The 13,298-nt window shown below is 41.3% G+C and overlaps 1 protein-coding gene across 3 annotated transcripts in view; it reads right to left on the reverse strand.

Moving 5' to 3' along the window:
• The window catches only part of ADAMTS9 (ADAM metallopeptidase with thrombospondin type 1 motif 9), a 162,711-nt gene that overhangs the window by 65,612 nt on the left and 83,801 nt on the right, over positions 1-13,298 (reverse strand). For all 3 annotated transcript variants that reach the window (XM_045493434.1, XM_045493432.1, XM_045493433.1), the window contains 2 exons: positions 8,802-8,963; positions 6,518-6,694 (listed from right to left, as the gene is read on the reverse strand). In XM_045493434.1, the coding sequence (XP_045349390.1) occupies positions 6,518-6,694; positions 8,802-8,963 (339 nt within the window). The remainder of the gene's footprint in view (positions 1-6,517; positions 6,695-8,801; positions 8,964-13,298) is intronic.

Genomic DNA, 13,298 nt, shown 5'->3' on the forward strand with positions numbered 1-13,298 from the left:
TGGTGGTGTGGCAATCCCCACGTTCTACATGTTTTTATTGGTGATCATCAAATAACAAAGGGGAAAATGTACCTCGGCCAGGGCTTCCCACGTTTGGGTGGAGGCTGAGGACCCTGACAGAGAGAGCGATGGAAAGCCAGGATCTCTGCCTATCCTGGCTCTCAGACCACGGACCTCATGCCTGGGTTATAATGTAGCGGTGAATAGAAGAACACTCTCTGATGAGAGGTTTTTAAAGGTTCCGTGTCATCAGCCAGGGAGCGTTTATCACTGAAAATGATTGTGTAATTGTACATTGAAAAGGAAAGGTAGGATGGATAATTTTTATTTAATGACCAAAGATCATTAGCAGCTGTGTGCTAATGTACAATTACACAATACACACACACACACACACACACACACAGTAAGAGCAATCTGTATTTTTATATTGATGGTTGTAATGAGGCTGCCAGGAAAAAAAAAAAAAATGTCAGTTCTTTAATTACACGTATAATTGGTTTGATTCGTTTAACAACACATTTTTCTTTCTCCGCTAGAATAGCTCCGACTTGTTCACTGCTGTATCCTTAGCACCTAGAACAGTGCCTGGCTCACAGCAGGCACATAAAAAAGTATTCGCTGAAAAATAAACGGTGACCCGCCTCCCCCTCCCCTTTTGAAAGGAATGACCTAGAACTGTTTACTCCCTCTTCGTAAAATCAATCTACCTCAACTGCCTTTACTAATCAGGATTCCCTCCTAAACAATTATACGTGGACTCAATCTCTCGCTCCCACTGTACATTCCAAAGTTTTCATTCCTTTCTGTTCCAGAAGGACAACTCGCTGACGTGAGTCAGTCAAAGGACCTACACTCCTCCTCATGGTCTAATAACTCTCCTACCCCTGTCTCCCCCATCTTCGGACTTTTTAAAACTGTAAAAATAGAAATCTGTCAAGCTATCAGGACATATCAGCTGTCAACAATGGGGGGAGAAAAAGCTAGTTAAGTTTTATCTCCAACGAGCTAGATGCAGGCCAGTGTTTTGCTTGTTTTGAACACATCTGAGATGAGTGGGTTACTGAGTCTTAATCTACACTGAATTCGGGTATTTTGTAATTTCATATGTTACAATGTTTTGTTTAAAAAAGCCTTATTTATCACTACTTCGTATGGATAGAGCCAAATAATGCGTTTCTTATTTATTTTTTAAAAGGCACCAGCAGTGTATTTAAGATGTGTCCTCATTAGTGAAAAATCTTTTTCTTTATAAAAAATGCATATGCATTAATGTGACATTCCTGATGACCAAAATCTTTATACTGTCCTCCTAATCTGGCTAATGTGATAACTTTAAAATGAAAGAGAGATGTTCTGCCATTCCTGAAACATAACCAGCTGAAGTGTTTACAAGTGCTGGTTATGGGAATTTACCAATAATCGTGATAAATGTGGATTATTCTGTTGCTGGAGTCAAATGGATGATGTTGCTATTAGCTAAATAACGTGGAGGTTGATGGAGTCTGACTTTTAGGCATCTGTTTTATTGAATATAAGTGGGAGTTTAAAAAACTCATTCTGGGGGCGCCTGGGTGGCTCAGTCGGTTAAGCGGCCGACTTTGGCTCAGGCCATGATCTCGCGGTCTGTGGGTTTGAGCCCCGCGTTGGGCTCTGTGCTGCAGGCTCAGAGCCTGGAGCCTGTTTCAGATCCTCTGTCTCCCTCTCTCTCTGCCCCTTCCCCACTCTCCTGTGCTCTATCTCTCTCAAATAAACATTTGAAAAATAAATAAATAAACTGGGGCGCCTGGGTGGCTCAGTCGGTTAAGCGGCCGACTTTGCCTCAGGTCATGATCTCACAGTTCGTGGGTTCGAGCCCCGCGTCGGGCTCTGTGCTGACAGCTCAGAGCCTGAAGCCTGTTTCAGATTCTGTGTCACCCTCTCTCTGACCCTCCCCCATTCATGCTCTGTCTCTCTCTGTCTCAAAAATAAATAAAAAAACGTTAAAAAAAAAAAACTCATTCTGAATACGGGCTATTTCTGTCGGACTAGGCAGGATTAGTACAGTCAGTATACTGTTAGTGAAGTCTTAACACTATAGTAGATGATCAGGTACTCAAATGGATTCATAAAAACACCACCCCCCTGGGGTAACATGGGAGATAAATATGATGTCTATTTGCTTAACTTGGCTTGGTACACAGAAAATACTCAGGAAAAGTTAGCTATCATCATCTGCTTTGGAGAAGTTATCTTATTTGGCACCTTACAGAAACCCCAAACTTACATACATCTGATTTTGGTCCTTTTAACTCTCAGTTACCATACTAAATTACACATAAAAAGGAGACTCAGGGGATGTGGAACCAATAGGTATCAGGGATCATCTTTATGATGCATAATTTTTTGAAAACCGCAGGCTCTCTTAAAACTTCCAAGATTATTTTGATCATATTTTCTTTATTTAATAAGAAAGAAATTCCTTCTGAAATGTATTGCAGGTGAACCAATAACAAAATTGACAAATGCTCAAGTCTTTTATAGTTATCTGAACACAAAGAATAAAGTGTGATCAAATTTATGCACATTAGGTTAGTGTTTTCCTGTACCTAGCTCTTTTTACATGTTCAGGACCATTTCTTTTAATCGCTTGTTTTGTCTTCTGGCTATATTTTATCATTATCTACAAATTCAATAAATGGAACATTCATATTTCATAGCTGAGACTCAAAGAATCAGGACAACAGTATTAGAAAAGAAAAAAAAAACAAAAATATTAAGCCTCATATATTTTTGTTTATATCACTAGGCATCATTTCCAATTCAGAATTCTTTTTTAAGTATCCTTTTAAAATACACATTTTAAACTATCCAATTACACAGAGTTTACCAGTTGGCCGCTCAGACTGGGGAGAGGGATGGGACACGTTGGAAGGGATTTACAAAATTAGAATGTATCTTTTTAAAACCCAAAGAAACATACACATGAATTTCTAATTCACATAGCCTATTTGCCTTTACAATCTGCTGATAAACACTGATTTTTAAACATTGTATATAAAATTAAATAACATGGAAAAAATAAATATGCTTTATTATATAAACACATAGAAATCTGTACTGCTCAAAATATTCAGACAATACTAGGCTTGGCTGCATAAAACCGTATTCAGAAAGTTTGGTAGTGATATTTACAATCTTTATTTTTGCTAGAGATAGATGCAGCGAGGTGATAAAATACTGATGTCAGACAATTTTCTCTTCCTACCTAAGGAAGCTGCAAACTTTAATATGAAAATGAGGTAGACACAAATTCATAAGTTGGCCAGGCAGAAACAAAAGCACAGTTCCTTCATGAGCTCATAAATTCTCATTATTCGGGTCGACAAGCGTTGTTCCAGAGCACCTAAAGCAAGGCTCAGAGAACACTTTTAGGTTTGTCACGAAAAAACCCAAACAAGCAGTTTCTCCTAAGGAGAAGCACAGGGTCCAAGATGATGAGCAAGCAGATACGCGGGGCAACGCAGAAAGGAATGCGACAAGACCAGCTGGGAGAGCTGACATCACCTGCAACCTTTGTTACTTGAATTCTCTCCATGGATCTGCTGACTGGAGAATGCTGCGGATTTTTAAACTACCTTCTGCTGTGGTTTGACAGTATAGAGCTCTCTTTCTAATTTATCCGCTAGTCATGGGACGTGTGCGTTCAACCCCTCAGCCCGCTCCCACAAGCGGCAGGAGCAGACTGGATGGCATTAGCAGGGTGCGAACCTGATTTAGAAATCAGAACATTACCAAGTAAGAGTGGAAGGACACATTTAAAAGAGGACAGAAAAGGCTGAGTTTTTGGAGGATGTTTTTCAAAATCACGATTCCGAATCTCCAATGACAGGAGCCAGAACTAAGGGTCTAAAACGGGTACTTAAGCCTACGTTCACCGAAGCTTCATTTTAAGAGACACTGGCAGGCCATGCTAACATGATGTGGCTTTTCTTTCCTAAATATTGTTCCTTAGTAACTGTTGAATGAGGCTATCTCCATTTTGACCTTGGAAAAGGCCTACTCCACACGGCCGCAGCTGATTCTGGACACTATCGCCAGTGTGTGAAAATCTGGGGAGAGAAAGCAATCCTACTGAAGGACTAATTGCTACTCTTGGTCTCTAATAAATGGAGTGTGCTTTCTCTTGAAAGCAACATGTTAGCACCTCAAATATACTTTTTGCTGTTGTTAATTTCACTGTCAGTTACAATGATGAAGCACCATGGGAGTGGTTTTATGGCTATTAACACGATTCTCTGAGGTATGCTTAAATTTAGAATTGCCTAGAAATTGTACCAAAGCATCCATGAAAATCGACATAAAAGTGAAATCAAAGTCCTACAGTAAGAATCTGAAAGACTGCCCTCACACACATATATTTAAGTAATATATATTACAAACGTATCTATTTAAACAGAATGCTTTTGATTTCACTTTTTTTTTTTAAATCACAGCTAGAAGCCTTACACAACTGGCCTTGCTCCTAGATTGTAGAGGCATTTAAATATGTGCTTGAACCACGATCACTTTATAAAGGAAGCACTAAAATCATAGAGGCAGCGAAAATATTTTAAAAACCCACGTATTTTTTTCTGTGAATGACACAGCACTAGGAATCTCTCTTCTTTCTTTTTCTGTGTTTCAGAAAACTGTGTGCAGGCCTAAGAAGAGTAACTACAATAAAAATCTTAAAATTTTCAGCTAAAGTAGCAAATCATAGTTTAAAATTTAAGCATTGAACTCTTAAAATATCTGTGGGGGAGGATGGTGATCTTGTGTAAAAAAATTTGAGGTGTATTTAGAAAGCATTCAAGGAGAACAGCAGTGGAAACCAATATAACATATATTATATATTGTATATAATGTGTATCCATACACGTATACTATGTATACAGTATATAATATATTATTATATTACTATACGTTATATATATTATATATTAAAGATCTCCTGACCTCTGAAGGTCAGGAGATTTTTTTTTTTTTTTTTGGTCAAAATTAAAGAAAAAGAACTTTTTTGGAGGGCTAGAGGTTTTGAGACACAACTCTGGAGTGGTGTTGCTGTTGGCTGAGCGAACAAGGTAAAAATATAATGGGCTCGAGAGGGGAAATTTCATGAAAAATAATACGTCAAAGGTGAGTTAGGGAAGTTGGGAGTGCCAGAGGATGTTTATGACATTCTATAGCCATTTCTGATCTTTTTCAAAATGTTCATTTTGGGAGGGTGCCAGTATTGCAGACAAAATGCTTCGGGTGAAGATACATCTGACTCAGAGTGGCATTTCTTAAGCTCTTGAAGGAAAGCCTTGCAGCCCAGCTAAACAGTACCAGTAGAGATGATACTCTAAAGTTTTCTGGCTTTCTACTTCATACTAAGTACAGTGCTTATGCAGCTAGGTTCTACCTGCAGACATGATCTCAGACCCTGAAACCCCTGATTTTAAGAGGCATCGACAGGTATTAGACATTTCACTTCTGTTAATCTGTTCTTCATCTGGTTTCAGGAATGGTTAAGACTTTCCCTCAGAACCCTATGCAGCCAAAAAGGCTTCTGGATATGACTTCATATAATACTAAATTCCGATTCAGTGCAATCAATGTATTTACAGAAACGTTTACTCTACTTACATGAAACAGCCCTAACGGCTCCAAAGATTATGACACAACTCAGCCAAAGAATTGTTTTGACGTAGCCAGCCGACCTTCTGTTTGCCAAGAGCCGCCCCACAAGTTTGCATAGTTTTTACAGCGGAAAACCTGTCTCACAATGTCAGCGAGCCCATAGCAAGGGAAGCCTCGGACTGATGCAAAAAAAGCACCTCAAACGGGCTTTGTGTCTTGGGGAGAGGGAGGGAACATTTCAGATGCCTTGAAAGGCACCAAGTCATGGAGTCCACTGTCGCTGGTCTTTTGCGTTGTCAGAATGATTTCAGTCTTTTTTTGTGGGCACAGGCTTTACGGTGATTGCGTCGAGAGTCGTACCCGAGTCATACAGAGGCAAATTACAGTCATTGGAGAAAAAAAAAAATTGGCTTGGCCTCAATACGCAGGTATCTTCCCCACAAAGTCAAAACTCTCGTAGCTTAGGAAAGGAAAGAATGTCTGCTATTGAGTTGTCTGTTTAAATCACTTTGGAGCTTAATAACTACATGAATGTATTTCATTTCTTAAAAAAAAAAAATCTATCTATCTATCTATCTATCTATCTATCTATCTATCCAGTCTTGCTTTTCTCAAAAAGGAAGCTACTTCTTGACATTGGCCCCAGGCCAATATGAGGTACATGTATTCTGTAAAGTCACTTCGGCAATACCACAAAAAAATTAATTCTCCTGTTTGTCAGTATGAGGACAATCACAGACCATAGCACAGTCCCGGGGATGCCCTTGTGAGCAAGACCACTGGCTGTCGCAGAGGAGTGAGACCCAGAACACCTTGGAATCAGGCATGTTAGTCAAATAGTTTGGTTAACGAACATTAAGAGTTAGGGCCGTACCGAACTCCAAGGGCCGTGATTCCAGGCAGCGTCTTGCGGACAAGCGTGTGTGTTACACTGCTCACGATCTGGAGGCTTATCAAGGATTTCACAGCTCAGATCTGGAAACCGCTCACCGCTGGGCCGCTGGCAGACCACCAGTCTCGTGCGCAAGCCCCCACCGCATAGCTTCGTGCACTGCAAGAGGGGAAAACGATGCTGTGGTCACTCGGTCTGAACAGCCAGTGACAAATTTTCCTTTCTTTCCCTTAAGAACAATTTCTTAACCAAATTCTACCACGGCACTGGGCAAGGTAAGTCTCTAGGCAGGACCGAGCTGAGTTACCAAAATTATTATATACGATAGACTGGAGTTCCCTGACTTAATGGTAGGCATCGTCTCTTGAGTGCTTCCCTTCCCCTGTACTAAGCGCTGGTGTGGGCACTGTCTCATCAGGAGGAGACTATAATTATTTGCCCCATTTTACAAATGGGACAACGGAGCTTAAAAGAGGTTAATTAACTTGATCATAGCCAATTCGACAGTAAGTGACTAGGATAAGATTACAGCCTTTTCTTTGAGGTATACAGAGGCAAAAATCAAACCAATAAAAATCCCGAAACCACCCACTACCAAATAAAGGAAATAATGACTGAGCCAGTTTTATTTTCTGGCAGCTTGTAAGAAGCTGTTACCAACTTGTGGCTATTATGTGACTCCAACCTCCCCAGACCTTTATGACGTTAAGATATTTTACGCTATCTCCGCATCTCAGGATAATGATGATTTTCCCCAGGATGAATAAACAATGCGGTGGGGGAGACCCGAACTTCTGAGGCAGGAACGAGCTGTGTTTCTTGGACGGCACTGCTGTGCTCACATCCAGGAACACTGACATCTGGCTTTCCTGCTGTGTCAAGGCCAGATCTCCAACAGAATTTGGAACGATCTGGTCTGCGCTGACAGCAAGCATCCCAGTGAATGCGTGTACTCTCCTGGCTTTGGTCCAATTACAGAAGCTTAATCACAAGCCCCACAGGACAGAACTCTGTGAGGAGTTTTGGGAAACCCACAACGCATGAGTCTCAAAGCCTGACTCCCCCTTCCTGCCTTTCGGCAAAGCCCTCCAGGACAACGCACCGTCAACGAAAGTTAACAGAACGCTCCATTATGACTGCCTATTACTACTGGGTTATGTGAAACCGGGGACACGTGATTTGGGTTCGCCAGGAGTGTGGACTAACATGCCCATCCCTCTCACTTGTCTTTCTCCCCCTCTTGGCAGTGGGGTCTACAAGACGTTAACCTCCACGTTTTATTTTATAAAGTTGACAGTCAAGACAGAGCAATTCCACAAGCTTTAAGTATGCGCTCTCTCCAAGGATTCAAGAGTAGAGGGATGCATTCTTGGTCGATCAAATACAAAACAATAAGCATGTAAGCCCTCCACAAAAGAGTGGCTCAAAACCCTATTTGATACTAGTAGTCATCCTAATGATAAAGGGTAGTCGTAGTGAGGATAATGATGATGATTGTAATAGCAGCGAACTTTGGAGACTATATATGCTAGGTATTGGTCGTGCACTAACTCATGCAATAGGTCATGAGTTGGTGCCATGATTATTCCCACTTATAGACAAGGCTACAGACATTTGGTAAAGTTATATAATTTTCCCAGGCGACAAAGCTTGGAAGGGTCAGCACCGGGAATGGAATCCAGTTTTGTTTGGTCCAGATAGTCTTTTGCCCCTCATCGGTCATTACTCTTAAAAGGTAACAGCTGAAGAATTTTATTACTCGAGACTATAGAGCTAATTATTCCCGTCCACCATTAGAACGCATCACCTCCGGTAGGAATAACAGCACCTATTCATTCTGGTTTCACCAAGGATTTGGAACACCAGAATGATTATGCTGTGGAAACAAGCGTAAATTATAAACAGCCCCAAACTATGAAAAGGATGGTAACGTTTTCATGGACCAATTTAACACATATGTCCAGTTACCTTAAAAGTGTCCAATTTTTAATCAGCAGAGGTTAACAAACAATCTAGCCTAGCATTTATCTGTATTTTTTCCTAATTTTCCTCTCCTATGTGTTTAAGCTGTTTCTCATTGGTAATGACTGTACTTTTAAGATGGTCTGGAATTAAGACAGGTCTCGTGGTTAATCCCAAATCAAGAAGCTCTCACCAGAATTCATTCTTCTCCCTTAAAATAGATCACGAACAACAGCACAGTTTGGTCAGCAAAATTACTCTGTGTTCTTTCCAAAGGAGGTACAAAAGGATGGCTCACTCTCACCTCTCCCCAGTTGCCATAAGCCCATTGAGGACAAGGGCCAGATTCACAGGCTCTTTGCTCATCGGGTTTTATTCTCTCCACGCAGTCATTTGCAGTGTATCCATTTTCGTCCTGACATACCACAACACGTCGCTGGGACCCACCAGCACAGGTACTGGAACACTGAACACATCAGACATCAGTCAACAGGTTAATCCCTACCTCGATCGACATCTCAGTGACCCAAAAAGCAGCTGGTTGGAAAGTCAGAGACAAATGTGACAGAATCCGTTCTCAAGTTTCCCACCGTGGTCAAAAAGCAGTTATGAGAACTTCTACTCTGTGGGGTTGTTTAATGGGCATGCCTTATAAAAACCTGGAGGGCAGAAAAAGGGCCTCTCCCTTGCACACTTTTGGCACTCAGGAAGTGTTCAAAAGATGCCCCATGCGTGATAATGTCTTCCAAAGCAATTCCATTTACTGTCTTCTTTTAACCTCTCTGCAGCTCTGAGAAGCACAGAGGTGTTAACAGATACCATAGCCTATTGAGAAACTCTTTTCTTTTCAAAATCCAAATGCTTATTTAGAACCAACATTTGACTTCAACACAGAGGTCAAAGTACATGCTTAACGAGATACCACTGTTGAAAGTGAACTTCCCTATTAATTCATTCGGTTACCCAAAGCGTAGCGGAACGTCACTAAGACATCATTTCCTTGCAGGGAATGTTCCCGTCTCTCTCTTCAGAATAGCCTTGACTTTAGTGGCTGATGGCAGCAAGATTTGCTTTTTAATTTATTTTTTACTTCCCCAAGGACCTTAATTGGATTCCACATTGACAAGCCTCTCTTCAGGGGCACTTTCTAACGCTCCCTCTCTTGGTTGTCACAGAATTATGTTTGCAGTTCAGCTAATTTCCCACACAAGCTTCTCAGAGTTCTCTTATTTATCTACATCTTGAGTGGTTTTGTTCTTTCCATAATGTCCTTATCTTTTGAAAACCGATGTGTTTGCTAGTATCCTTCACTGTGACCCCTAAGTTGTAAAATCAGTTTGCCTATAAAATAACAACTTGTCCTCAAAGCAAGGCAATTCCCATGAATAATTAAACTTCCAACTGCACTGGACAATTTTTTTTTGTTAGTGCTGGGTTCTTTAAAAAAAAATTTTTTAATTTTTATTTATTTTTGAGAGAGAGAGAGAGAGAGAGAGAGAGAGAGAGAGCAAGCAGGGTAAGGGCAGAGAGAGACAGAAACACAGAATCCAAAGCAGGTTCTAGGCTCCGAGCTGGAGGCAAAGAGAGGCTTGGACTCACAAATGGTGAGATCCTGGTCTGAGCTGAAGTCAGATGCTTCACCAACGGAGCTATCCCAGTGCCCCATTTGTTCTGGGTTCTGATGGCTGATCTGTGCTTTCTGTCGAATCCTAGCTCAAACCAGGGTTATTTCAAAATACTTGCAAACAATGCATCTTGCTGGTCAGCTTGTTCCAAATAAAGCTCTGAATATATTTTTTGGCTTATTGTTGGACCGAATTTCAATTTCTCTGCCCATCTCAGACAAATTACGGGTGACTTTAAAATACATCGGGTATAATTTTAAAATGTGGAGCAGGAAAACAGATTTATGACTTCTGCCTGAGAAAAAAATTAGGCAATTTTTGGGGTGCCTGGGTGGCTCAGTCGGTTGAGCCTCCAACTTCGGCTCAGGTCATGATCTCACAAGTTCGTGAGTTCGAGCCCGGCGTCGGGCTCTGTGCTGACAGCTCAGAGCCCGGGGCCTGCTTCGGATTCTGTGTCTCCCTCTCTCTCTGACACTACCCCGTTCATGCTCTGTCTGTCTCTGTCTCAAAAATAAATAAACGTTAAAAAAAAATTTAGGCAATTTTTGATTTACAAAAATGCCATTTCTATTCTCGGAGGATTCTGGTATAATGACTCTAAACTTGAAAATACTTGTTTTCTATTTCTAATGTTTTTAATGTTTATTTTATTTATTGTGAGAGAGAGCAAGCGAGCAGAGGAAGGGCAGAGAGAGAGGAAGAATCCCAAGCAGGCTCTATCCTGTCAGCACAGAGCCTAACGTGGGGCTCAAACTCATGAAACTGTGAGATCATGACCTAAGCCTAAATCAAGAGTTGGACACTCAACTGACTCAGCCACCTAGCCATCCCTGTTTTCTATTTTTAAACAGCTTAGGATGTAACAGGAAACACAAAATAATTATTTTAATTGGCTTTGTTTGGGAACCAAAATATATAATGTGAGGAAGGAACTTCCATATTGTAAGTGCATTTGTAATATATATTTTGGCCCCTGAGTTCTTCCCTTGAAAATACAATCTTGTCTCATTCTTTTGTCACCTGTGAACATTATTGCCTCAATCAAGTGTGGTAAGCTCCTTGAGAGGGTTCAGTGTCATAACTTGTGTCCCTGTTAGCTCACATAGCACCAGTCACAGGATATTCAGCCTGGTTCAATTAAAGTTACTGGAAACAACAGCTCTATAAACCACATGCTACCCTGCCTCCAATATGCTTGAATGGAGCAAGGCTGGTCACCTGACCTATGGCCAACCACTCCAGTGGCTGTCCAGGGACCAATAAGATGTTTCCTACTGAAAATCTGACCAAAGAGATAGAGACAGTGCTCAGCTGGGGCCAAGGAACTACATAGCACAGTCTTGAACCATCTGAACCCAGGGCCTGTCTGGGGCTTTATAATCCCATAGACAAGTAAAGGGCTCTACATAATTTTTCTCCAGGTTCAATATGGCCATTTAAAAAATGTTTATTTGTATTAACAGGGATTCTTAGTTCTCTTCCATGTTGCAGCATTTCACTCTGGACTTCTTTTGGTAACAATCTTCCTGTCCTTTTAAGATGACATATTTTCTTAGGTAAACATTTCTTTGAAAAAACCCTGTACCTATCATCCACACTGGCCAAAATGAGAAGGAATGGTCTCTGCAGGGGTAGGAGGTGGTGGTCATCTGTTGTTCTTACTTGCCTAGCACACTTCCCCTTATATCTGGCAGCCCAATTCTCCTTTAAGGAACCTTTCTTCCCCCAAGGGATGTCATCTTGGGGGAGAATATGTATTAAGATACTCTGTCCCTCCCTGATCATTGAGTGGGCAAGTGGAACAAGCAGGGCCAGTGAGACTTGCCTGAGAATTTAGATCCTAAGCAGGGTAGATGAGCATTAAGAGGGATCTATTAAGACAGAAACTCCCTACAAAAATTACCTTCTAATTACTGTTCCATCTAGATAGGGGCTGGCAAGACACAGCATGAGGGCCAAATATGACCTGCTCCCTCTTTTATAAATAAAGTTTTATTGGAACATAGGCATGCCCACTCATTTATGTATTGTCTACACCTGCTTTTGTGCTACAACGACAGAGCTGATTAGTTGTGACAAAGACTAGATGGTCCGCCTAACACAAGATATTTACTATCTGGTCCTTTGCCAAAAAAGATTTGCCAACCCCTGAGCTAGATCCCGGAAGGTGCTCTGGTCTCTGCCTCTACTGGGACCAAACGAAAAGTTTTGTTTGTTGGTTTTGTTTTCACTTGAAAGAGTCAGTTTCTTTTGTTCACAACCAGAGACCCCTAATTGGTAACAGGGGGCAAACCTCACACAGGGTCCAGGTTTATACAGGAATGTGCTAGAAATTGAGGTATCTACTCCAGAATCCACTGAAAACATTAGATTCCCATTCTCTAGTGGTGAAAATTCTTTGCTGCCTTTCCTGCCATGGAAAGCAGGAAGAATCCCATGGTTTGTGGACTGCACCAAGCAAACATGCACCTTCTGGAAGCAGATCAGGCTAGAGCTGCAAAAAAATCCCATTGTCCATTTTCAGCCTCACTTAACTTAGGGGGGAAAAAAGTCCTCAAACAAAAACACGATGAGGAAAAGAATGGCATTGCCCATTGCTGCAAAAAGGTTACCTAATCCTCCCTAATTTGGAACACTGCCCAAGGGCAGAATCACTCAATTTTAAAAGAATGCATCATCTCCAAATGTAGTCATAAGTAAGACTAGCTTTAAAATTTTGTTTTAAAGAGCTCTAGTGCTATCATTAGAACGCACATGAGTTTGGAAATCTTCCAATCCGAAAAATTGCGGGACACTCAGTGATTACCTCCTGTGATCACCTGTTAACTTCTCTGAACCCAAATCTCTTCTAACCCAGGCCCAGAAAGCCTGGAAGGGGTAAGCCAGCAAGGAGAATGAGATGGCGATGGTCCTGGGCAATATGGCAGACATTCTGCGGACAACCAATACGTGTACTGGGTGGAAATGGCTGACGGCTCATCAGTAGTCACAGGAAAGAAAAACTCACTTACTGAAACATAACCACAGTGGGAAGCACACAGCTTCCTTCTAATGCGTTTTAGTTCAGAAATAATTAAACACAATTAGTGGTACGCGAAGAAAACTAAGAGTAAACAATTAGAACGAAGACCCCGGGGTGATTACTAGACATCTTCCGACTTCCCACACCTATGCAG

This window comes from Leopardus geoffroyi, chromosome A2 (genome assembly GCF_018350155.1).
Source record: "Leopardus geoffroyi isolate Oge1 chromosome A2, O.geoffroyi_Oge1_pat1.0, whole genome shotgun sequence".
Taxonomy (NCBI): Eukaryota; Metazoa; Chordata; class Mammalia; order Carnivora; family Felidae; genus Leopardus; species Leopardus geoffroyi.